Source organism: Urocampus carinirostris, chromosome 14, assembly GCF_059441175.1.
Source record: "Urocampus carinirostris isolate Australia breed hairy pipefish chromosome 14, RoL_Ucar_1.0, whole genome shotgun sequence".
In the NCBI taxonomy this organism is placed as follows: Eukaryota; Metazoa; Chordata; class Actinopteri; order Syngnathiformes; family Syngnathidae; genus Urocampus; species Urocampus carinirostris.
The window spans coordinates 20955472-20980065 of NC_142362.1; the positions used below are offsets into that span (position 1 = coordinate 20955472).

The window sequence follows — 24594 nt, forward strand, 5'->3', positions numbered from 1 at the left end:
TTGGGAAATGTGAAGCATACTGTAAAGCGCTTTGGGAAGTCATTGACTTGAAAAGCGCTATATAAATGCAGATCATTTCATTTCATTTACGGCAGTGGTTAGCGCATGTGTGGCACAGTTCTGAGGTCATGGGACCAAACCTACCTGTGTGGAGTTTCCATGTTCTCCCTGTGCTTGCGTGGGTTTCCCCCCACTTTCTAAAAACATGCATGTCAGGTTAATTGGCCAGTCCAAATTGTCCCTAGGTGTGAATGAGTGAGTGAGGTGTCCACTGCCCGAAGATGGCTGGGATGGGCACCCCGCGACCCTACTGAGGATAAGTGGTGCAGATAATGGATGGATATATATATATATATATATATATATATATATATATATATATATATATATATATATATATATATATATATATACACACAAATATGTATGTATACAGTATGTTATATATAACAAAAGGGGACACTAACAAATAAACAGGAGCATTTTATTTTGTAGAGGCAGCACTTTTTATTGAAATACATGTATACATTAAGATAGGACAAATTAACTTTTTTTGTAAAATTTTGAATTAAAAGTAACTAACTAAAAAAAAAGTAACTAAAAACATGAGCTTTTCTTTTGTTATTTCCATTTCCCCACATCATATACTATGACAAAAAATACAGCAAAATTGAGTTTTTTTCTTTGCAACCTCTGCAATGTAACAAGAAAATAACAAAAGAGAGGGTGGGGGGTGTGGGTCGGCGGCGAGGCCTCCTTTTCTTTTTCCCATTGCTCTTATCTCCTCAAGCGCATTCCTTGAGGAGCGCAATTACTCATACTAGCTTGTGCACGTTGCAAACGCTTTTGCAAAGATAAGCTACAGAAAATAAGAAATACGACTAAACATTTGAATCTACCCGGCAGCGTATCGTTCCTTGAGAAAGATACTTGGTTTCTTTATATTCGGTAATTGTTTCGAATTGAAAAACAATCTTCAGTGCAGGAGTAGGCAAGCTTTTTGGGAGTATTGAACTATTGTACTTTTTTGTTACTGAGTAAAGAAATTTCATAACGTATCGTGTTATTACAATGTTAATACCAAGTTGTATGTGTTTAAGGGCTATAAAAATTAACATGACTCAACTTGACTATGTTAAAAAAGACTCAGTCAACCACTAAAACACTAAAACATCATGCAGAAAGTGCTAGCTGATTATTTTGCATTTTGAAAATAACTTATTGTGTTATTACTTTGTTGTTACCATGTTATTACCAGGTTGTGATTCTTTTAGTTGGGTTCAAATTGTCTCAACCTCTGAAACATCTGGTTTGCCAAGAGATACCGTTTTTGGTTATTAATTAGCACAAATGGCTACCAGTTTGATATGCAATACAAAAATAACAATTTATTGTGTAATCACTATATTACCAGGTTGTAATGATTAGAAATCGGTAGTTCCGAAAGATGTGTTGATGCTACATCGCGTTCACAAAATATAGCAAACATTAGACTCATATTGGAGGTCAATGAGCCCAAAATGTTTTGTTTTTTTACTCTAGGTTGTCTGTCCAGTTTGCAGTTAGAAATTTAATTTCCCAGAAAATTGTAATTACCCTTCTCCAGGTGTCCATAGGGGTATACCTCGTGCACATAGAGTGAATTCATGTTCCTATGTTATTATTATTATTATTATTATTCTGCACTGTCTTACATTCACATTTTGTTCAGTCTGCCAACGTAACTCGCGTTCTTTCTTTTAGGTTTTGTTCATTTGCATTATATGTCATGGTCTCCCCGTCAGGGCACTCCCTATCAGAAACATTTAGGAACGTTTCTTGCGATGTTTTGTTCTGTTTTAGCCAGCTGGTGTGTGAACACTAAGGATTTGTCCCTTCTGTGCGTGAGTACGTTTTCTTTCCGTTAAAACCAGTTTGTATTCCACCATATCCTGCGTTGTCCTACTTTAATGTTATTGCTCAGTTAGATCTAGTTAGAATGTGTCTACATGTATATTTTACGAGTTCTTTATCATTGCACTCCAGTTGTTGGTCTGTCCATGTGTGGGGATGCTTCTTGAGTCTTCTTCCTTTCTTGTTTTGTTATGTTATAGCTGTTTGATGTTGGAGCATTATGTAGTTGTTTTATTCACATCTGGGTATGTTCCCTCCATCCCCGTGTCTTGTTCAGTCAGAACGAGTTGGTATTCAACATTTGCTGCAATGTCTTGCTTACATGGATGTTTAGTTGAGTTAGAACTAGATAGTATTCTGGCATATCTTTTGTTTTCTCCGCCTTATATGTTTTGTTCATTTAAATCTGGGTATGTAACAGGGATGTGTAGTCGATTCTATGTTGCCTTTAATGTATTTGAATACTGGAGTACCTAATAAACTTCCTTGTTCTGTTTTTGTACACTATCCAATTTCTTTACAGTAAAAATCCTTTTCTTAAATCATGGTTTGTTTTCTACATTTATGGTATCCTCATCTATGTTTATAAGCACAACAGCTTTGAAGACTAACCCAAGACCTCATTCCTGTTTTTGCATAACCTGGCAACAAACTAGCTACAGAAGCGGTTTCGTCCCCAAAGATTTACTCGTTTTTAGATGGGGCGCCACAACAAAGGCCGTTTTTCAGGGGAGTGACATCGGAGCCCAGCGAGAAACGAGATTGGTGGAGCAGTTCCTAGGAGATTTACTATTACTGTCCAAGTTTGGGGAAGATTCACGTTCCAAGTCCTGGGGAGATACTTTACTTGGTGTGGTCCACAACAAGTCCGAGAACCTTATGGAGGGGATGTGAAAAGACAGCCTACTCCATTCTCGTTTTCATCAAACCTACATTTATTCTGATTTCTCCTTGAAATACTTTATAGCACCCTGCCTATACCTAATCTTTTTTATTTAGTTTTATATACAAAAATGTGTCATTTGTTTAAAACTTCCTACAAAATGCGATTGAGCCCTGTTCAAAAACAAAAATGGTACAGTAGAACCCCAGGATAGTATACCCACCTTATGACATTTTCACTTTATGGTGTCATATTTTTTTTCCGACTTTTTACAGCATTCTCCCCACTATACAATTGTTCAGAAAAGTATAAAATGACCAGTGTTCAAGCATATGACGAGTAATGTCTCTGAGATACATGTCTGCTATTGGTCAACGTCATAAAAGACACTGGTCCTGCTATTGGTTTGAGTCACATAGACACTGACATGCTATTGGCTTAACTACATCCCACAATCCCTTTTTTGTTAAGAAACTCATGCAACAAACTTAAATTTGTTAAGCTATGGATTGCTAGACTTTCCATTGATGCTAAAGGGAGAAGAGATAATCATGGAAACAAAGCTTGCGATTATCAAGAAATGTGAAGGAGGCACTGACATCGCTACCCTGGCTAAGTTGCATAGCCGTACATAATAGACAATCAGGAGCATTATTAAAAATGAGGAGGTGAATAAATCAATAAGAATTCTTTCAAGTGGAAGATTTAAAATCGGTTTTCTTTTTTGACTCCTCCTGCCTCTGCTTCCACCCGCAACTCCACTGGACCAGCTCAATTCACATGACACTAAAGGTGAAAATAAGAAGTAATTTTCCTTAACATGTATTTTTAATTCTAATGTTGTTTAATCATATATACGTATTTTAGACATTAGTATTATTTACTATACAGTATTTTGTTATTCTTAAGTTTTTATCAGAGGTATACATAGGTAATTATGTTTGTTAGTGCATAATACACATTCTTGTATAATGCGAATCCCTATTTTTTCATTAAAAAACTTTTTTTATTCTTTTTCTTAGCTTTAACTTTGCAGTTGGATGCAACGGGACTCAAATATGGGTCGCAGTGTTGTGAGTTACGTATCCTAACCATTGGACTACAAGTAGTACAGATAACATACGTAAAACAATTAGTTTAAGTCTTATTAGCACATCATATTTATTCATGGTACCAGAGATGAATGTTAATTTTCGTTCACATGTAACAAAGACAATAGATTATATTCTATTCTTCTATTTTCATTTTTTTCTCGTTTTTTGGGTTGGGTTTTTTTCCGTTTATTCATCTTTTCGGACAACTTTCTGTTTTCTCCATTTTCTAACATTGATCTCTTGTACCAAGACTAAAAATTGTGTAATAATGAGACAAAACCTAATGCATACAATATATATACCACGGGTGGTCCAATGATTATGATTTGTCTCTTTCAACGTTTGTTTACCACTGTATCCACTGTTTTGCGATTGTGGTCAGCAATATTTCAGGCACACCCAAACATTATGTTCTTTTTTTAGGAAAATAAAAATGTGCGTTATGCACAATTAAATACAGAAATAGCCATAAGTTTCTATCCCCCGCCATACATCAATTTCACTTTGCGATCCCCACCTCAGAACCGATTAATGTTGTATCCTGGGGGTCTACTGTATGTTGGTCTAAAGACGTATATCAGGACCCAGTGTACTACCTTTAACTACAGAGGAAAATTTCAGTCCTCCCTGACGGAGGTCAAGAAAACAAAGATCAGTGGTTAAGAAATTTCCTTGACTGTAACGGCTTCGGTGGCCGTAATCTTGGCTTGGTTTTTGCAGGCCTCCTCCGGTTCTTCGTCTTCATCCTCTCCGACATCGTCGTCACGCTCGGGAACAGCAAGACCGGCCGAACGAGCGCCATTGATTTCACATTGGACGCCCGCCGAATTTCCGTTGACGGCTACCTCCGCTTTCACGTCGCCCGAAGTGGACGGACTCGGAATCTGAGCTTCAGCTTCCTGGTCTCCAGTTAAGCATTCCAGAGGAGCGATCTCCACATGGGCCTCTTCGGTTGAGATCCGGTCTTGTAAAAGAACTTGGCCGTCTCGGACTTTCTTGACGTTGAAGGTCATGGGAGAAACCTTAAAGGTGGAACTTTTAGAAGAAGGACTCTTGGGGTGGGTGGGACTGAGGGTTTTTATAATCTTCTCCCGTTTCTCAGGCGGTACAATCTTAGTGGTGATCTGGTGCACCTTTTTTTCGATGCTCTGGCGCGAAAAAGCCTTCTTGATGCTGTCAACCTTCTTGAGACTGGAGCGCTTAAATTTGTCGGACCGCCGCTCGTACCCGTGAGAACTTCCTCCAGAAGCGCCGCACTCTAGGAGGTCCGCCTCGGCTCTTTCCACCGAGAGGTCCTCATCCGAGGAAAGGCTGATGGTCTGGAGGCCGTCCACAGAGCTGGCGACCGACATGTCGGGCTGGGTGGACTCGGCGTCGTACTGGCTCGGTTGAGGTGTCTTGAGGGAGTCTTTGACCAAAACGCTGGAGGGGATTTCATTGTCTTCCTGGAAAAGGAAAAAACAAAGACTATTAACATAAAGACACAGTGTCTCACCAGAGACATTAAGTGTCCAGCGATATTGACAAAATATAAGCTACCAGAAGAAAGAGCGTTTCCACACTTACAAGGGTCGGTACAAGCTAGTGGGAGTTCATAGATAGTTCCAGGATCAACATGGGAGAAGTGACTGGAGAGCACCCACCAGTGACTGTGGTTTGTTTCTCGTTTGGAAACTACTGGTATGTCAATTGCTTTGAGAGCATCTGTTTATTAATTTGGTCCCAAGTTCCCCTTTATTTGAGTCCCTCCTCTCTTAGTTCCTGCTTCCCCACGTATTAGATCCAAACACAAATCGTGATAGATGGACACAAGCATCAAGGGAACCAGCAGTGAGGTTCCACACTCCTGTTCTTGATCTGTGCCATCAGTCCTTGGTTTTGGTGGCAAAGGACCCCAGGCTGCTTCCGTCCCCAGTTTTGACGGCCAAGTGCCCTTTGTTACTTCCGGCCCCAGTTTAGGCAGCAAAGGATCCTCGGGTGCTTCCCTCTCCGGTTTGAGCGGCAAAGGAATTTAAACTTTCTCTATTCCCGCTTTCAAGAGCTAAGGATCCTTTGCCGCATCTGTCCCTGGTTTTGGTGATGAAGGACCCTCGGCAACTTTTGTCCCTGATTTGTCCCTGAGTTCGCGGCAAAATATCATCCACTTCAGTTCCTGGTTTCTGCGGCGAACGATCCTCGGCTGCCTCTGTCCTTGGTTTCGACGGCGCAGGACCCTTTTCTGCTTTGTTCCCTGTTCCAGCACCAAATGATTGTCCGCCATAGCCTCCCTTACCCCCTTAGGCTTAGGACTGCTTTTTGATTTGTTTTTTGGGCCCTATGGCACCCTTGAGGTGCGATGTCAGGGTCTGCTACACCATATCTCCCTTTAGAGGGCGCCAATCTAGAGGGAATGGCTTGTGAGCGCCTAGCTGCACCTAATCTATTCATACACCTGCAGTTCATTATTTCAGGTCTTTATATTGCCTGTACCTCGCAGCAGAGTTTTTTTTTATTGCTTGTGGTTCAGACATGTTGTAAGTTGTTTTAGGACCACTTTTGTTTTGCATTTTACTTTGTTCCCTGGTTTTATTATTAAACATTTTGTTTGACCACGCCTCCCCAGTTCCTGCTTTCCCGCATTACGTTTCCACACGCAGACCTTAACACAACTCATGCAAACGAGGCTCATGCATTTTAGAACTTGGGGCGTTATGCAACAAGCACATTTGCACAAGAACAAACTGGTTGTGGCATGAATATTTTGGCTCCTATTAGATGCCGGTTTCTCTTTGATGGCAGTTTCGAAAAACGTGTATGCTCATTAACAAGTGCACACAAAAGGAGGCCAGCGCTAGGATGTCACGTTGTATCACGTCCAAGTCGTTGATGATTTTTTTACTTTTGAGGGCTGATCAAAATTTTGGGCTTCTGAACTGTACAGGAGGAAATAATTATATAAATGTATGTATGTAATCCCTTAACCACTAGTGTCGTAGGGGCACCATTTCCTGTGGTGTGTCTTGGGCAAGAACAGTCGGTAACAAAAATTCATCATGGCATATCTTTAAAAATGAATGCTTTATAATTAAAAAATAAATTATTTCATTGCTTTATCAATCACAGAGGTTTAAACAAGACAAATCATCGATAATTCCTGAATACCGTTCAATCGTAAATGACCAAAATCAGCTACAAAAAAGATTGATCCCAATTCTTTTTTCAAATTATTTTTTAATCATGTTAGGACTGATTTTTTTGTTTTTTACAGAATTTTTGGATTTGTTTCCAAGCCAAGTGACTTCTAGATGATCTTGTCCACATGGACTTAAGGATGAGGGTAATAACACCCCACGCGAGCTGATTGCAAGGTTTTCGAATAACTTAAGAACTCCGTCAGAACTCTTACAATGTCTTAAGAGCTTCCTGACATTCTTGGAAAGGTTATCATTCTTTAGCGTCTTCATGTTTGACAGGTTTGAAAGTGTCTCAGTTTGTAGTTTTGCATGTATGTTTAAATCGATGGTCAGATTCTAAAGGACTCTTGATTCAGATCTAGGTTTACTTCTAAATCAACTGAACCAAAACCTTCACACAAACATCTGTCTGTATCAGAAAATCTTGGCAGTAAATTTGAAATCTGGGTACATGTGATTTTGTGGGGGGGACTCAGTATGCAGGGAAGCAGAGAGTGGTCTTAAAGCAACTAATGAAGTGTCCAAACTAGAAAAAAAAAAAAAAATGAAAACAAAAACAACCAATGGCAATGACCCGACAAACTCTGCTGTCAGGCAAAGAGCTAGACTAACGATTTGCAGGCGTGGGGACGGAATGAGTACAGGCTGGCACACTCCAGCCAATCCTCTCATGTCGGCGCCTATAGGGGGATGATGTTCCAGATGCCAGATAGCCCCAAAAAATAGTCCCAAGGCTGGGGGTGAAAGGGAGAACAGAGGCTGTGGCAGAAAGACCTTCAGGCAAAAGGGGCCACCAAACTTCAGATCAAGCACAGTTGGGCGCTCCCTTGCCAGTTCCCCAAATTGCCGGACATAGGGGAGAATGGAGGGCCAGCCAAATTAAGCCAAATGAGCGTTTATGTGAGATTGGCGATTCCTTGGACTGTTCAGACCGATGGATTAAGACATTAAGACAAGACAGGAGAAACTGAGATCTGTTCCTACTTGAAATGTAAAGACGTCGATGTAGCACTCAAGTATTGAATTTCCGTTGTAAACAACTGGTAGTAAAAGCGTTGTCACAGTTGGGTACCAGGAAGTCCTAGCAGTGTATTGTGCAACGTAAAAAGAAAAGAAAACCTTAAAGAGGACACACCTTTTGAGGTCACAGTTTACGCTAGGGGATTAAAAAAAACAAGAAGCCAGATTTACAGGTTGAGGACCAACTGTACTTAAACGCTACGTTTGCGAACAGCATGCGGTGACGTAGGACAACAAAAGTTTTGATGTTATAATTCAAAGTTGGAACAAAGTCTAGAGTGAAACTCACAAAGTGTATTCAGAGCTACTTTTGCTAACAGTCATGAGGGAAAGCTAGCAGTCATGCCAAGAAAAAACTCATGGGAGGAAACTTAGACCAGGAAAGTGGTTGCTAGGTAGGAATCCAACATTTAAGCAGAGCTGCAACTAGCTAACTGCATTATCTGAAAGTTCATTTGGTTTTTCTCCTAGAATTATTTGTGTATGCTAACATTAGCGCAGAATGTATTCATCTAGGTAATTCAGAAGCGGATACGAAAATCACTGGACAGTTTGATGTCTTTTCCCCAAGAATATCATGAAAATATTGATCAGGACATTACTGTAAAAAATTGGTATATGAAATTGGAACGTCATAGAAGCTTAACTTGTGTTAAAGCCGCCACCTTACAACTGTTGACCAACCCAGCACCTAACGTTGATTGGACGTTGAAATTTGGGTCTATTTTGGACAGGAATTAGTCTCAAAATAGTGGTTATAGTCTATACCCAATTCATAATGTCCCCCAAACCGTCTTTTTGTCTGGAAATGTTTTTTTTTTCAACTTTCACATTTCAACCAAATACAGCTGTCTTTTGGACACAATTTTTACATCTTTTTTATGTATTTTCAACCAATTTTTGCTGTGTGGGAAGCCAACAGGTAAGCAGTAGTACGTTATCTGAATGATTCATCGTTTTGTCCCCTGCAATTTGATTTTAACAGTGTTTCTTGCATGCTAGCATTAGCCCAGCATGAAGGTTGTACCAAAGTGGTTGGCAACGTCATTGGACAGTTTGCAAAAAAGACGGAAAGGAAACAGAAGTATTTGATAGCGCACGTCCTGGAAAACAACAGTCCACGCAACGCAAGTATTTGATGGATAAAAACAAAAAACAAAAAGAATGACATCGGTTCACGGTTCCTGTTATTGTCTCTCTCTCACAAGATAGCGTCAGTAGCGCTCGAATCGGCGAAAGTAATCGGCTGGATTGTTTGGAGGAAAGCGTTTCTGATAAGAGCACCGCGAAATGTCGGTGAGTGGTTGTTGCATAAGAGCGTACGCGGATAAAATCAACGAGTCAAGTTATGTGACACGTTTTATATGAGTGGGATTTTGTTTTTTTTCCCAGTGGAAATGAGATGTCAAGTACAAGTCTTTCTCTGACCACCAAATATACCCCCCTCTGGAAGAACACAAAGCCTATGACGATAAAAAGTCAAACAGCTCCAGATTTAGCCTAAAATTAAATGCCCACACGACATCTTTATATTGTTTGAAACAAAAAGTATTTTCCAAGACGTTGAAAGACAATTGGGTTGCAAAATGACTATTTTTGGACTAAATCTTGTCTACGTTAAATAAATTAAACTCGGGCTGTACAATTAACCGAAATCGAATCGATCTCGCGAGAGTGTAACCGCAAAACACTTTTTTTTTCAAAGATTCATAGTTCCAGTTTGTATTTTGAGTGATGGAGTCTTTGGCTACTAAGAATTGTCACGTTTCATGGTTTAACAGTGCCAGCCAATCAGGAGCAAATTTTAATGGCACCAGCCAATAAAGGCAAAGTTTGCAAGACGTGTGTGCAAGACTTTGATAGGCTGGTGTAAGCTGCCAGTCAAGCAGCGTGGTGCACAACTGGCCACCAAAACGAACACGACAGCCCGTAGCTTTACCAGCTTGTTACATTGAAAATGAAATCATCAATTAAATCGTACTCTGAGGGAAGTCAGAACAGCGCAAAAAAAAAGATGATCACCAGCGTGTGCTCCCTGATTTATTTATCGCGTCCCGGAATTGACTGAAGCGGCGTCAAAAGGGAACGCTAACATCTAGGCTAACAACTCTCAAGCCACCACTGCCAAACGTGGCTAGTCACCAACGCCAGGTCTATTGCCAATAAAACGGACGATTTGGAGCTACCACTCAAGGAAAACCGCGACATTTGTGACTCTTGAATTTTAATCATCACTAAGACCTTGCAAAAGTCGCAGGGACCCGACTCTAGCATGTGGCTTGCCAGCTGCTCTCTTAATCGTTATCTTACACTGAAAGGAATGGCCCTCCAATTTTGATGTCCTTTTGTATAATGACATTAGAGACCATTTATTCAACTGCAATTCAGTTTTTATTTGTACATCTACGGTTAATATTTTGCTAAAGTCATATACTCTCAGTCTCTAAGTACGTCATCTCAAGTTATGTTTCCATGTCACTATGTTTATGCTCTGCCCGAAACAAAAAAAGAACTAGCATAAAAAATGCACTTTGAATGCAGTTTGAAAATCGCATCAAATTGCAATTTAGGTCTGAAAAATTATAATTGTTTTTCTGTTTTGTTTGTTTTTCAAAATCGTGCAACACTATGCTGAACACAACCCAGTTTTAGACATCAATTTATAGAATAATACATTTCTAAAACTAACCAGATGAGGTTTGGCAAGATAATGTCATGTCCAAGCGATGTCTTTATTTGGTTAAAAAGTGAAGTTAGTTTTCAAGATGTTGAAGAGATGACTTTTTGGGGGAAAAAGTTTGACCAGACAACGGTTGTTGCATTAAATTTGGTGTGTGTTTAATGGGATAAAAAAAACAAAAAAACAACAGTTTTAGACATCTATTTCGGGACTAATTAATGTCTAAATTGGACCATACCAGCCCAAAACCCAAGGTCCAAAAGACGTCTTTACCTAGTAGAAAATTCTATGTCCTTTTCAAAACGTTTAAAAGATGACTATTTGGGACGAAATTTGGATAAAACAACTATTTTGGCAAAAAAATTGGTGTTCATTGAATGGGCATAAACCCAATTTTAGACTTATTTTTTTGGACTTAATAATTTCTAAACAGACTAGAATTAACTACAAAAAACATCTTTACTTGGTTGAAAAGTGAGTATTTTCCAAGACTTTGAAGAGACAACTTTTAAGGTGCAAACTTTGAACAAATGACCACTTTTGGACTAAATTTGTTCTACGTTGAATGAGCTAATCACAACGCAATTTAAACACCCATTTCAGGATTAAACTGTATAAACCGAGATCACCAGATTTCATCTAAAATCCTACGTCCAAAAGACATCCGGTGATAAGGAGGAGGGTTCATGTTTTTCCTTTTTTATTAACGTTAACCATTAACAGCTAAGAAGCTGTTAGCTCCTGGAACAAGCCGCCTAGTTGGAAACAGCCATGGTGACATACTGTTCATATTTTAAAGTTAAGCCGGTAAACCAGTTTTTTTGACACGACAATTTAAATGCCTTGCTTGACATTTTTGCATTTTTGTAACAAACTCTGAAGTTGTAAGATTTCAAAAATATTTTGCTCCCAAGAAAGGAATACTTTAAATCATGATATTGTTGAATTTAATTGGAATTTAATCTGTTGCTTTTAACTCATATAAATTAAGCCCGCTAAAATCGTTGTTATAGGGTCTTGAAAAAGACTTATTTGGATGGAATATTGACTTTTTTAACATCCTTTCAACTAGTTTAAGCTTTACAAAAGGATATTAATTTAATACTCACTGTCACTTTAAAGCTTGCAAGTCAGAAAATGGAAGCACACTAGCAATCAGGGCCTTCATTAGTGCTTGTTTGTGCAAGAGAAGTTATCAGGATCCATTGTCAGGTTTTTCTATTTGTTTGTATATATTCTGGATAAAAAAAAATTCTGTCACTCAACAGTGCAACATGCACATAACTGGGCCGTTCTCTCTTTTCGCTTCAGCGGCCACGTACAGACTGGCGAGTGTTCTCTGTCCTTATTTTGCTCGCTCGTTCGGGCGTAAATGTGAAAGTGAAGAGGGGGTCATAGATTTTGTTTGCGTGAGGTTGGACTAACGTCAGACAGTGTGAGGCGATTTATGACACGAGAATCGGGCACTATGGTTCTAAAACTGGGTTTGAGAGAAGTACAGCCCCCAACTATCCCCATCTAATTTTCAAAATGCGTTCTGCCAAACCCCACCCGCAACAATAGTCAAGTGGGGATAATGGATCGCGGCAAAAACCGTACAGTTCATTATAAGCGTAAAGAACTGGGGAAAAACAGCTTGTCACGTTCAAAAAGAAATGTGTTCCTAAATCGCAAATAGTTTTTCAGTGACGGATACTGTAACGCATTAATAGTGAAATATTGTAACTCAAGTGCCGTTTGAAGGCCATAGGCTAAGGCTAGGTTCACACTGGAGGCAATTTTTGTTTTTTTTGTTTAGTTTTTTTGCAAAAATAAGCCCTGTATCTGATCTGTTTATGTCAGTCCAAACGACACATATCAGATCTTTCCACACCAGACTCAGGTGTCACGGGATGGAAGGGGGTGACCGGACCAGAACGGAGGCAGGAGGCAGGAAGGGAGAACTCAATTGCGTACGATCAAAGCTTTTATTTACCAAAATAAAAGTTGTCCAAAAACTCCGGGACAAAACAGAACAAAAACATTCTTACACTCAGAATGGTCAGGTATGGGTTTCCTCCGACTTAAACTAAACAGGACAAGGCATAACAGAACAGAAAAGGTGTAATGAGCCAACACCCGCAATACCCACCACCCAACCTTAAATAGCAGCCATGCAATTAGCGGATCTGCTTCAGCTGGTGACCAGGGGGCGGGGCAGACCGGTCGCCACGGCGACCATGACACCAGGCCACTTTCATATGCAGTCCTTAACCCGATACATATCTGATCTTTTGGAATGCAACTTCTGTGCGAACACTTGAGACGCATTCATGTGACCTGCACGTCACTATTCTACGTTTAACAAGTTGGAAGAAAGCGGAGAAATAATATATTATATATAGCTGGGATGGGCTCCAGCACCGCCGCGACCCTAATTAGGATAAGCGGTGCAGACCACAATGGATGGATGGATAGAGATTATATATATATATATATATATATATATATATATATATATATATATATATATATATATATATATATATATATATATAATTTTTACAAACACTTTTTTGGGAATGTCGAAAATTTGCTGTAAGTTCGATTTTTTTTGTGCACCTTTTTCCGAGTACAGGACATTACTGTAGTGCTTCTTTCCGCCCCTACCCGTGTGTGGCGCTGTGAGAGCTCACCAGGCATCCACCATGAAGAAGAAATCCGGATTCATCTTCCTAGTTTGTGTAAGTAAGTTGTGGCTGGCAGAGTAACGAAAATGTGGGATGTCTACTTGACAGATTTCCGCATATTATGAGGGGTTATGGTCCCCATTAACCACAAAAAACAATGGACGTGCGACATGACCTGGTGAAAAAGTCAACCTCATTGATCGGCAAATCTCTGCCACCAAGAAAACAACAAAAAATGTAAATCGCAGAACCGGGTCGCTGCTAACAACCGACGCGCCTCAACTTGTGATCATGTTGTCGCTTCCCCGCAGGACATTCCGGGAGGCCGTTTGTTAGCCAGAACTCGCCGGTCTCGGGGCAAACTCTCACGGGAACATCTTGTATTACAACTAATGAGCCGCCCCGTCCCGATTTGAAAATGTTGTCCTTTAATGAGATGGGATCCGTGTGAGCTGATCGTAATTGCAACGTGACTGGCGGGGATGCTACCAAAACTCAAGCGCAGGCAGGAAGGTAGAAGGGAAAAATGTTTCTCAGAGTTGAGGACTGAACTTTAACGACTCTCTTAGCGATTCAATATTACGATTTGACTTTTATCTATCGCACAAAAGCTTGAGGATGACTCACAATGGTTTGTTTGCCATTCCATCAGTCATTGACGCTTGACCAAATAGGTGTGGTTAAGCAGCCTCACCCTAGAGCCTTTTTCCTGTTTAATGAATTCAAGTTGAGACGCGCAATAAAACCGAGGGAGACGTAACCTACTTTTGCTGACCATGTGAGCGAAGGTAACTGAAGTCCATAATTCCATCATCCTCAATTTCTTCCACTGGTTCCTTCTCTAGCCACTCATGTTAAGCACTTGGCTGCAGGCTGTGACTTGCCGCTAGCCGCCATTGTTAGCTACTCCTGCTTCGTCCTTCAGTTTCAATTGCCTGTCACAGCTGCTCATGCAAGTGAACATTGCCTAGTTCTGCAATACAGGCATCTGGCACTGTTTTTCTGCCTATTCCTTCTTTAGCCACTCATGTCACTAAGTTTTTGTATTCAGGGTGCTGATGCTTGACAATTTCTTCTTTGGTCTTGCCATTTTTTGCACCAACTGTTTTTTTTTTTTACTGACTTTTTTTTAATTAGCGTTTCTTACTAGCCACAAAAGTTAGCTGATTACACCAGCTATAACAGGGGTCGGGAACCTTTTTGACTCAAAGAGCCATAAAAGCAAAATATATTAATTTTATTTTGGGAAAGAGCCACACCATATATTATGAGACAAATTTACTAAATTGCTAAACCCGCGCCCCAGACAAAAGCTTAGTCTTCAGCACATTTATTTTTGATGATTTGATAAAAATTCTGAAAAGAGAATAATGCCAGAGCCCGTGTCCCAAAATCAACAAACATACCACTTTAAACTTGTGTCTTTTTTGCAATTACTGAAGATCGGTTAAACTAATTTTGACCCTTTTTTTCATACATATTGGTTTCAAAACCAGATGTAAGCAGTTATTTTGTAAAAACGTCACAACATTCTGCAAATAGGGAGACTGATGTGCTTATCTATGACGCAGACGGCGTAGGGCGAGAGATGGGAGGGAGTGCTTGCACTTTTTGCATAGCTCCACCCATCCCTCCCACTCCCCCAATCAAAAAACTTTAAGTTCTCTTCCGGTGTTTTGGCGTATTCACAGTGTGTTCTGTGGATTCACCATAAGGTATCTGAACACTGAAGACAGATAATATAGTTTTATATAACGGATTCTTTAGCGATGTACAGCCAGAACGAGTTTTTTTTTTTTTTTTTTTTTCGTGTGACACCTTGACTGTAAATTGTAGTGAAAAACGTGCCCTATATATTCTGCCAAGCACTGCTTCATTGTCAACTTCGATTTGGCTTTTTGTGTATCTGAACAGTATTAGTAGCTTACCATTTGGACGAGATGGAGAAAATTTGCATGCAATCAAATTTGTCTCTGAGCCACAGGTATTCATAGAAAGAGCCATATATGGCTCGCGAGCCATAGGTTCCCGACCCCTGAGCTATAAGAAACTCTTGTAATGGCCTTTTCAGTAGTTTTCCCTTGCTTTCCGCTAAAGTTAGTCACTTTCACCAGCTCTGACCAATTCCAGCTATCTTTTACTGCCCTTTTTAGTAGATTCCCCCTGCTAGCTGTTAAAGTGAGCTGTTTAAACTACCTCTGAACAACTCTATCTTTAACTGGGCTTATGAGTAGGTTCCCACACTAGTCACTAAATTTAGCTGCTTACACAAGCTGTGACAAAAGATTTATTTTTCGTCTTTGTAGTAGGTTCTCCCTCTGATCGCTAAAGTGAGCCACTACCACCAGCTCTAATCAACCGTATCTATCATTTACTGGCCTTTTTAGTAGCTAGCTATATTCAGCTAGCTGCTAAAGTCTGCTGTTTCCACCAGCTCTGACCAACTTTAGCCATCTTTTACTGGCATTATTAGTAGCTTACCTGCACTAGCCTCTGAAGTTGGCCACTTAGTAGTTTCTCCCACTAGCCGCTAAAGTTAGCTCCATTCTGAGCTACAACCCCTTACAGCAGGTTATTACATACTGTCACTTTAAGGCTTGCCAAGTGTCAGCTATAAGCATGTAATTACATACGCCTGAGCCAAAACAGGCGGATAATAGCACGAACGATTGCAAGATTGCCACCTGTTGCATGCACACCTGATAGGCCTTCGACACACCCTACGTAAATGAATGTACCTTGTAATCGCGTGGTACATTTTTTCACAATTTCCTTTTATATTCCTTCTTAAATTGTCAGCAATCAAAAAAGAGTCAATAAAAATCAGCGCTCGTTTTAGTCCAAACACTCTTTTGCCTGCAGGGGAAAACAACAAAAAAGAAAAACAAGTGACAAAGTGCACCTGTTCTATGTACCTGGGAAACCAGATAACCCAGATGGCTAAATGCTTCGGCTGTGTCAACAATATCGGGTCACCATGACAACTGAGGGGGAGAGCTAGCACATTTTCAGACAACTCATGTGGAAAAAAACAACATAAAAACAAAATAAAAAACAATCATCTATTGAGTTTTCACAGCACAGATAAGCACTAGTTAGCAGACAATAAAATAAAATGCAATACATTTTATTTTCAACACGAAAATATTACTGAATATGTATTATAATTTAATATACTCTAATAATTTTTGTGTACGTATTTTTTGCATGTCCAAAGATTCTTCTTGAAGATACCAAATATTCAATATATGAGTTAAAGAAAGTGAATAAATATATAAAAATAAAGACGTTTTAATTGCACAGACAAACACTGGTTTGCACTTAAAACAATAAATAAGAAAACAAACAATAAAAAAATAATCATTATGAATGATTATTATACTATAAAACAACAAATTTTCTATATGTTTCAGGTGGCATGGCGGCTGGGTAGTTAGTGCCCACGGTGCAAAGGTTCAGGGTTCAATAATAATAATAATAATAATAATAATAATAATTTCCTTTGTATTGTCATTCTTTTGTAACAATGTACACAGAACGAAATGTCGATACACCTGACCCGTTGTAGCGAGCCGATGCAGCCGCAGCCAACAGAGGGCGCCGCCATTTTACCAATTAGGTATGACTCGGCCGAGGCGCGAACCAGCGACCTCCCAGTCTCAAAGCGGGCACACTACCATCTAGGCTACTGAGCTGGTAAGTCCAGCTACCTCAACCTCCCCGAGTTTGCATGTTCTCCCTGTGACTGCGTGAGTTATCTCCGGTCACTCCGGTTTCCTCCCACATTTCAAAAACATGCCTGTCAGGTTAATTGGCCGGTCTAAATTGTCCCTAGGTGTGAGTTGTCTGTCTGGTCTGCGACTGACTGGCAACCAGTTCCGGGTGTCCCCTGCCCACTGGGATGGGCTCCAGCACCCCCGCGACCCTACTGAGGATAAGCAGTGCAGATAATGGATTGATATATATGTTTTTACAAGCCCAAAGGTTCTCTGTGAATTTTTTTGAAAATGTAAATGGAGATAGAAAGGAAATATGAGAAAATAATTGCCAAAATTATGGGGAATAATTAAAACATGACTTTAAAACATAAAATATAAATATAAATATAAATATATATATATATATATATATATATATATATATATATATATATATATATATATATATATACATACATCCACCCTTCCATTATCTGCACGGCTTATCCTCAGTAGGCCCGCGGGGGTGCTGGAGCATTAATTAAAAGTTTTTTTTTACAAATGGCTAGAAATAAATTGTCGTAGGAAGGGAAAAAAGCGTAAAAAATGGTGGCTTGAATTTAACTTAATGTAACTAAAAGGTAGGGGAAAAAAAGAGGGGAAAACAACAGTTAAAAAATCTGGAGATATGCAAATAGATAATTCATGTGAAATCAAAGCTGATTATTTACATTTTATTTTATGCATTGATATTTACTTTATCTAAAATTATTTTATTTATTTTTTCACTGACTGAATTATCACAATATAAAAACTGCAATGTAAAAAGTATATCCTTAAAAAAATCGATCAAAAGATATTAAAATGGAGACAGGATTTTTTTACAACTGCAAAAATAAAATACATATGAGTGACAGTTATTTCCATCTCCGGTTACCCTGATCGGAGTTTGAATTGGCACTTGAATAGCCACGGGCCTGAAAGACTATCTGATTCCAGACTCCGCCCGCTTTTCCTGTGCAGCTTCGTTCCCAGACACACCTTTTTTTGCTAACTCTCAGGAGGAAAAATCAGTATTAAAGAGGGAAAGGAGAATCTTGCATTGAGGAATGGATTTTGCATAGGTGCCAAAACCCAACTTTGATATTAAAAAGCATTTTCGCTTGTCTACTAGAAGCTCCGCCCTTCACTTGAATCTTGTACATAGTAGAATCCCGTCATGTTTGTCTGGCAACGTGCTGCTACGCTGTGCTCTGTGTCACTGATTTCCGTTTGCACAGTGCCATGTAGTGGTAACATATTATACACTGGGCCTTTGAGCCTAAATGCGACCTGACCCAAAATTTGGGCTAAAAGTCAAGTTAAGTCACATTTATTTATGTAGCCCTTAATCACAAAAATGTCTCAAAGGACTGCACAGGATTACAGTACACAAACATAGTAAACACTAGGTAACATGTCAATCATTACGTTGGGGTTGGGCTTCTCTTGCAGACTTTTGGTTAATTTTATCATCTACCCGTCATTAATCTCCTTTGTCTCTATGCCTCTCTCTTTTTTAAATTGTTGAGATAGATTAAGGACGTACTGCTGCTGTGGGTATTTTCAACCCGTAAAACTGATGGAAGGCCTTCACATTTTCCTGCCAACTCCTAAAAAAATCCATCTATGAGGGAAAATGGTCAGTTAATGTCACCTCTGCAGATGCAAAAATATAAAAGATGCAAATTAAAGATACTTGGTCGGGCTAGGGCTGGATTTTTTTTTTAGGCCTGATCTTATTTGCTCGCAAAGTGACACAAAAGCTTTACTTTTATATTATGGAACAATCTAAGAGGAGGTCCTCTACGAGTCCCAAAACAGTTCTTAACCACAAACATTCGAGTTTTGGTAGGTTCTGACCTGGAAGATGAGAACTTTGAAGTGGTTCCTCTTGAGCAGGTGCGCGTGGTTGGCCTCCAGTTTCTTGACTTGCGCGGCCTGCTTGTCGAGTCGCTCCCGAACCTCCTTAAGGCCTCCCCCGACCTTCCTGGACCGCTCCAGGAGCTTGCAGACCCCGTTGGAGGTTCCGGCGTGGTTCTTGCTCAGCCGGGTCACGTCACCTTGCAGGATTCGAACGTTGGACTCCAGATCGGCTTGCTTCTGCTCCATGCGCCGCTGGTTTTCCTCTACCGCCTCCATCATGTGGACCAGTTTGTCCAACAGCGCCACCACTGTGATGGCGCTCACCTGTAGGGATGAGATCCTTAGTCTACCTTCCACAAAAATCCATAATAAAAATAGTCGACAATGAATTCCATTGTCGACTGTGGTTGCCAGACATGTTTTTCATCAGATTAAGGCATTGAGGTCAAACATACGGCCCGCGTACTCCATCAAGCCCGCCAAATGATTGAATCTGGCCCCCAAGACAACTGAGAGAAGCGCAATGGCCGTCAGCTTTAAATCAGTAAAGAAAAATGTCATAGAAATAAAAAGCAGAAAAATACTTTTAAATCATTAAAGAAATCATTTCAATTATTTTTACTTAAATGAGAGTTTGTCACTCTATAATAATAATAATAATAATAATAATTTCCTTTGCATTGTCATTCTTTGTAACAATGTACACAGAACGAAATGTCGATACACCTGACCCGTTGTAGCGAGCCGATGCAGCCGCAGCCAACAGAGGGCGCCGCCATTTTACCAATTGGGTATGAGTCGGCCGAGGCGCGAACCAGCGACCTCCCAGTCTCAAAGCGGGCACACTACCATCTAGGCTACTGAGCTGGTAATTAGTTCAATTAAAAAGACACTGTGTAATATTTTACCACTGGATTATGTTGTGTTATGTTGTGCAATTAATACCAGGAGATTACAAATTATGGAAACTCAAAGTGACAAAACAGCAATATTTTTCTCATTCTTTTGGCCAAGCTTTGACAAGAAAGAAAATTAAAAAAAAGTAGAATGATAGATAAAACAGGAAAAAGAAATAAAAAGCAAAAAAGAAAGAAGAAAAATTAGGAAGAAATCAAAGAAAAATGGGAAAAGAGGGTGAAAAAGGAAAAAAAAATAATTGCTTTCGTTTTCTCCATTTTGCTCTCCTTTATCTTTCTTTTACGATTCCTTTCTAACATTCTTTCCATCCTCATTTCTCTCTCTCTAGACCTTTTTCTCTTTTACTCTTTATCTTTTTCCTAATTTCTTTTTTCTTTCTTTCTCTGTCTCTTATCTACTAGCCTGGCCCCTGCACAAGTGCTATTTCTACTATGCAGCCCCTGAGCTAGAACGACACCCCTGAGGTAAGCCATCTCCACATAAATAAAATCTCTAACAAGAGTTTCTCATGCACAATTGCATCTTTGTTAGGGCAGGGCGGATTGATCCGAATATCAATATTATCAATACTAAGCAAGAACTTGGATCGAAACGATACACTTGTCCTGTGTTGATACTCGACTCCTTTAATTTCCTCAAAACGTCACTTCTCTATGGTGATGGTGCAGCCCTTCTCTCTCTCAACCAGCACTCGTGGCCATTTTATAACTGATGAACACACTTTTACACATTTTTAGCAACTCTCCCTTCCAGGCCTGCTGCTGCATCCTGCCTGCCAGGCAGAAAAGAGGGCCTATCTATGGGTATGCTTCCTATTAGAAGCTAAAAATGACAGAAGAAAATAGGAAGTGCAGTGCGGTGTAGACTTTTTGTTCATCAACAGAAGAAAATGTCATTTGTGTGGTCAAGTGGTCTGCTACTGTGGCAACACTGCAAATTGACATAAACACATTTAAAAAAAGAGAGCAAATAGCTGCAGGCAGTGATGTAAAAATGATACTTGGAATGGACCGGTTTTTTAGTTCTCTAGTTGACACTGCTATACAGTGTTTGTGTTTTTGTTACCTTGCTGCTTTTTCGATTTGACTCTTTTGACTATTGTTTTGTAACAGTTGTAATAGAGATATTTATGTATTTTTCCATACTGGTAAAATTTGCATTTCAATTTTTTGATAAAAGATAAAACACTTCAAGCGCCTAATTTGTTTTTGCTGTGTTTATCGTAATTTTGGAATAACGCAAAAGGTCAATTATTAAATGATCATAACATTTGCACACCAAAAAGTATCGGTATTTATCATTACTACCCTGTATTTTCTTGTAACAACCACGCCTACCAAGCACTGTGCCTATTTGTTTTTGCATTTCTATTTATTTTTTATTAGAATTCACAGTATGTTTGATCAAGGATGTACTTTTCATTGTACCATCTTTTTCTTGTTATTATTTGCCTCATAACTACAACAACGTCATGCAATCATTTAGCGCCTCCTAGAGGTAAATAAAAATGTAAATGCACTTGTTTTACGTTGCACTACTTAATGCAGCAACATTTAGCTGTCAAATATTACACACCATAGGCATAACCGGCCCGTTTTGGGGGGGCGGGTGCTCAAGCACCACAAAATTCCACCCAAGCACCTCAAAATTCAACCCGAGCACCCCCAAACACACCCCCCATGATAGCTTTTTGAAAAATCTCCTTTCCTTAATAAAGGGCAGGATACGCTAAAATAAAAACACTAGTCAAAAAAACACTAGATAAAAGAAAAAAGAAAAAAAAATGTGAACAACTCAGTATCGGAAATACTCCACAGCCTTATCATGGTGGAGTAGCTTCTCTGCAGTAGTATTTTGGAGTATTTTCTTAAGTAGAATTTTTGTAGTACATCAGTAATACTGAAGTTGTATTTTTGGATTATTTCTGTAGTCATCATTTTTGCAGTGTTACTGTAGTTTTATTTTTGTAACATTTCATTTGTATTGTTGTAGTATTTCCCTCATTGAATATTTGTATTATATCCGTAGTATTTTTGTAGTATTACTTGAGGTGCATTTTTGTGGTATTTTTATCGTATTTCTACAGTCAGTTTTTTGTAGTATCTTTTACAATACTTTTTTGTAGTATATCTACAGTAGTATTTTTGTAGTATTTCCATATTATAATTGTTGTAGTAGTTCTGTTTTGATATGTATGTAGCATTATTTTGGTATTATAGTGTTACTGAAGTGTTTTTTGTCGTATTTCTGTAGAAGTATTTTCAAATATGTCCATACGAGTAGCTTTGTAGTATTTCTCAAGTATTTTAAGAATACTGCAGTATTTCTGTTGTAATATTTTTGTCATAGTAATTTTGTTTCTTAGGATTACTGAGGTAGTATTTTTGTAGTATTTCTTTAGTATTTTCTAGTCAGAATGAAGACATAGAAATATGTTAGACCTTGATTTAACCACTTGGTTTTGTCACATTTAGTTTTGTAGTATTTCTGTAGTAGTATTTTCATTGTAGACACAGAAAAATGACAATAGGTTCAAAGTTGGGAAAAGAAAGAAAAACATGTTGATCACGAGTACAATATTTAGTATTATATCTATAAATTAACATACCTGTCAACCTGTACGTTTTTGCCGTACAAAGAACGTTCATTATGCATTTTAAGACGTGTACGACGTACAAGAAAATCTGTACGGAAAAACGCAAATTTGTCAATTATGGGTACCATCCGGAATACACCGACTATCACGAAACGGCAAATCAATCAAGTCAAACGAGTTCGCTGCGGAAGCCTCTATCTCGGTATCGTTTTTTTTTTTGTTGCAAACGAAGCGAGCGGTTTGATGTAGTGAAAGGAAGTCCGTCTCTTTTTAAAGAACCAGCTTTTTCTGCTTAACTCATTAAAGAGAGCGGTCTCTCAAACGGCTCACTTGCTTTGATGCATTATACTACTAATTATTATGTTGCATTAAGAAGTTAAGAAAAAAATGTAGTATAAAATGAGAAAATGAAAAAAGACAGGTTTGCGGTGATCCCTTTAATCAGTATATTACCAACAATAATTTAATGCAGAAAATAAATTCATAATTTGAATAAGAAAATGTATTATTCTACTCAATTATATTTGCATGTATTTTTTCCTTCTACAGTGAACGTCCAAGCTACCTCTTTTTTGAACTTTTTTATAATAAACCTCATTCATGTCGAGCAACTCAGGATGTCACAACAAAATGTTAATTAACAATATATACAATATAACATGTTAAACTACATAAATAAACACGTTTGACCAAAAAAATATGGTTAAGATTATTTTGTAAGGGAAAATACGACAGTTTGTAAGGGAATGGAGCCCTGGAGGTTGACAGGTATGTATTATATCTATATCTTGATTATGTTTTGGCCATTTTTGTTAAGCGGGCCATAGATTTTCCATCCCTACTTTAGGTGCTCAGCACCCTCAAAGCTCTCAACCTAAAATGGCCTCTGTTACACACTCCCTGTAAGAAAAAAAAGAACCATTTTCCTATGATTAAACTAATTTTTTCAATAGTCAGTGACTAGTTGACTAGTAAACTATTATTAGCTGCAGCCCGACTCACCTGTCCGCGTTCTACCGGGCTGGAGGGGGACGGGCTAGGTGGGCTTTTGAGACCTAGTCGGGCCAGGGTACTGGAACTGGTCCCAGTCCCAATTGTGGGGGACGTCTGGCCGGTACTCGGGATGAGAAGCTCGACATCCTCTGGTTCGGGTTCAGGTTGCGGTTCTGGCTCCGCGACGCTGCTGGTCTCAGGTTTCGGTTCTTCTTCCATTCTGACGGTTCCGGGTCGGGTAGAAGTGAATGCAACTCGATTTTGTGGCGAGTGATTCGGGTTCCGAACCGCACCTCTTGTCGACTTTCGGGCAAGTGAACCGGGTTCCGGACCACACCTCCCTTCCGCGCACCAACACAAGCGCAAACACGTCGGGAACTTTTTTTTTCGAAAGACCTCCCCAGCCAATAAAAGGGAGGGGTTCGGTTCCCATGGCAACCCCCAGGCCTTGCCCCACCTTCACAGGCGTTACTCCTTGTTTTGTTGTTGGCGTCAGAACCGACCGGTCGAGTTGAGCTCTGTGCTAATTACACAAACACATTCAAATTGCTATCTTTCTATCGCCAGACTTTGTGCCAAGCAAAAAGAGGAATTGAAAGTTTGTATTTACCAATTTATCAACTTTTCATAATATTTGTGACTTAAAAAGTTAACATACCTGTCAAGCTCCACGCCCTTACAAACTGTTGTATTTTCCCTTGCAAAATACAAAATAATCTTACACCATTTTTTTTTCCAAACGTGTTTATTTATGTAGTTTAACATGTTATATTGTACATGTGTTTCGTCATATCATATATATTGTTAATTAACATTTTGTTGTGAGATACTGAGTTGCTCGACATGAATGAGGTTTATTATAAAAAAGTTCAAAAATTAAGTAGCTTGAACGAGAGCCGGCTCTCTTTAATGAGTTTAGCCGAAAAAGCCGGTTTTCTAAAAAGAGATGGACTTCCTTTCACAACACAACTCGAAGTCAAGTCAAGTCATGTTTATTTGTATAGCCCTTAATCACAAAGAGTCTCAAAGGGCTGTACAGATCAAAGACTATTGCAAACTATAACTCGTTTGA

General features: G+C 39.2%; 1 protein-coding gene across 1 annotated transcript; it reads right to left on the reverse strand.

Moving 5' to 3' along the window:
* Positions 1 to 502: 502 nt before the first annotated feature.
* cavin2a (caveolae associated protein 2a) lies at positions 503 to 23869 on the reverse strand. Its single transcript, XM_088352371.1, has 3 exons — positions 23532 to 23869; positions 19013 to 19339; positions 503 to 5315 (listed from the first exon to the last, which is right to left on the reverse strand). Exons 1-3 carry the CDS (start codon positions 23739 to 23741, stop codon positions 4530 to 4532), a joined length of 1323 nt encoding a protein of 440 aa, XP_088208497.1. The 5' UTR covers positions 23742 to 23869; the 3' UTR covers positions 503 to 4529.
* Between the last annotated feature and the right edge of the window lie 725 nt (positions 23870 to 24594).

Coding starts and splice junctions, on each gene's coding strand:
- cavin2a (XM_088352371.1), bottom strand. CDS start 23,741: ATGGAAGAAGAACCGAAACCTGAGACCAGCAGCGTCGCGGAGCCAGAA. Junction 19,340..23,531: donor GCCCGGTAGAACGCGGACAG/GTGAGTCGGGCT, acceptor TCATCCCTACAG/GTGAGCGCCATCACAGTGGT. Junction 5,316..19,012: donor TCAAAGTTCTCATCTTCCAG/GTCAGAACCTAC, acceptor TTCCTTTTCCAG/GAAGACAATGAAATCCCCTC.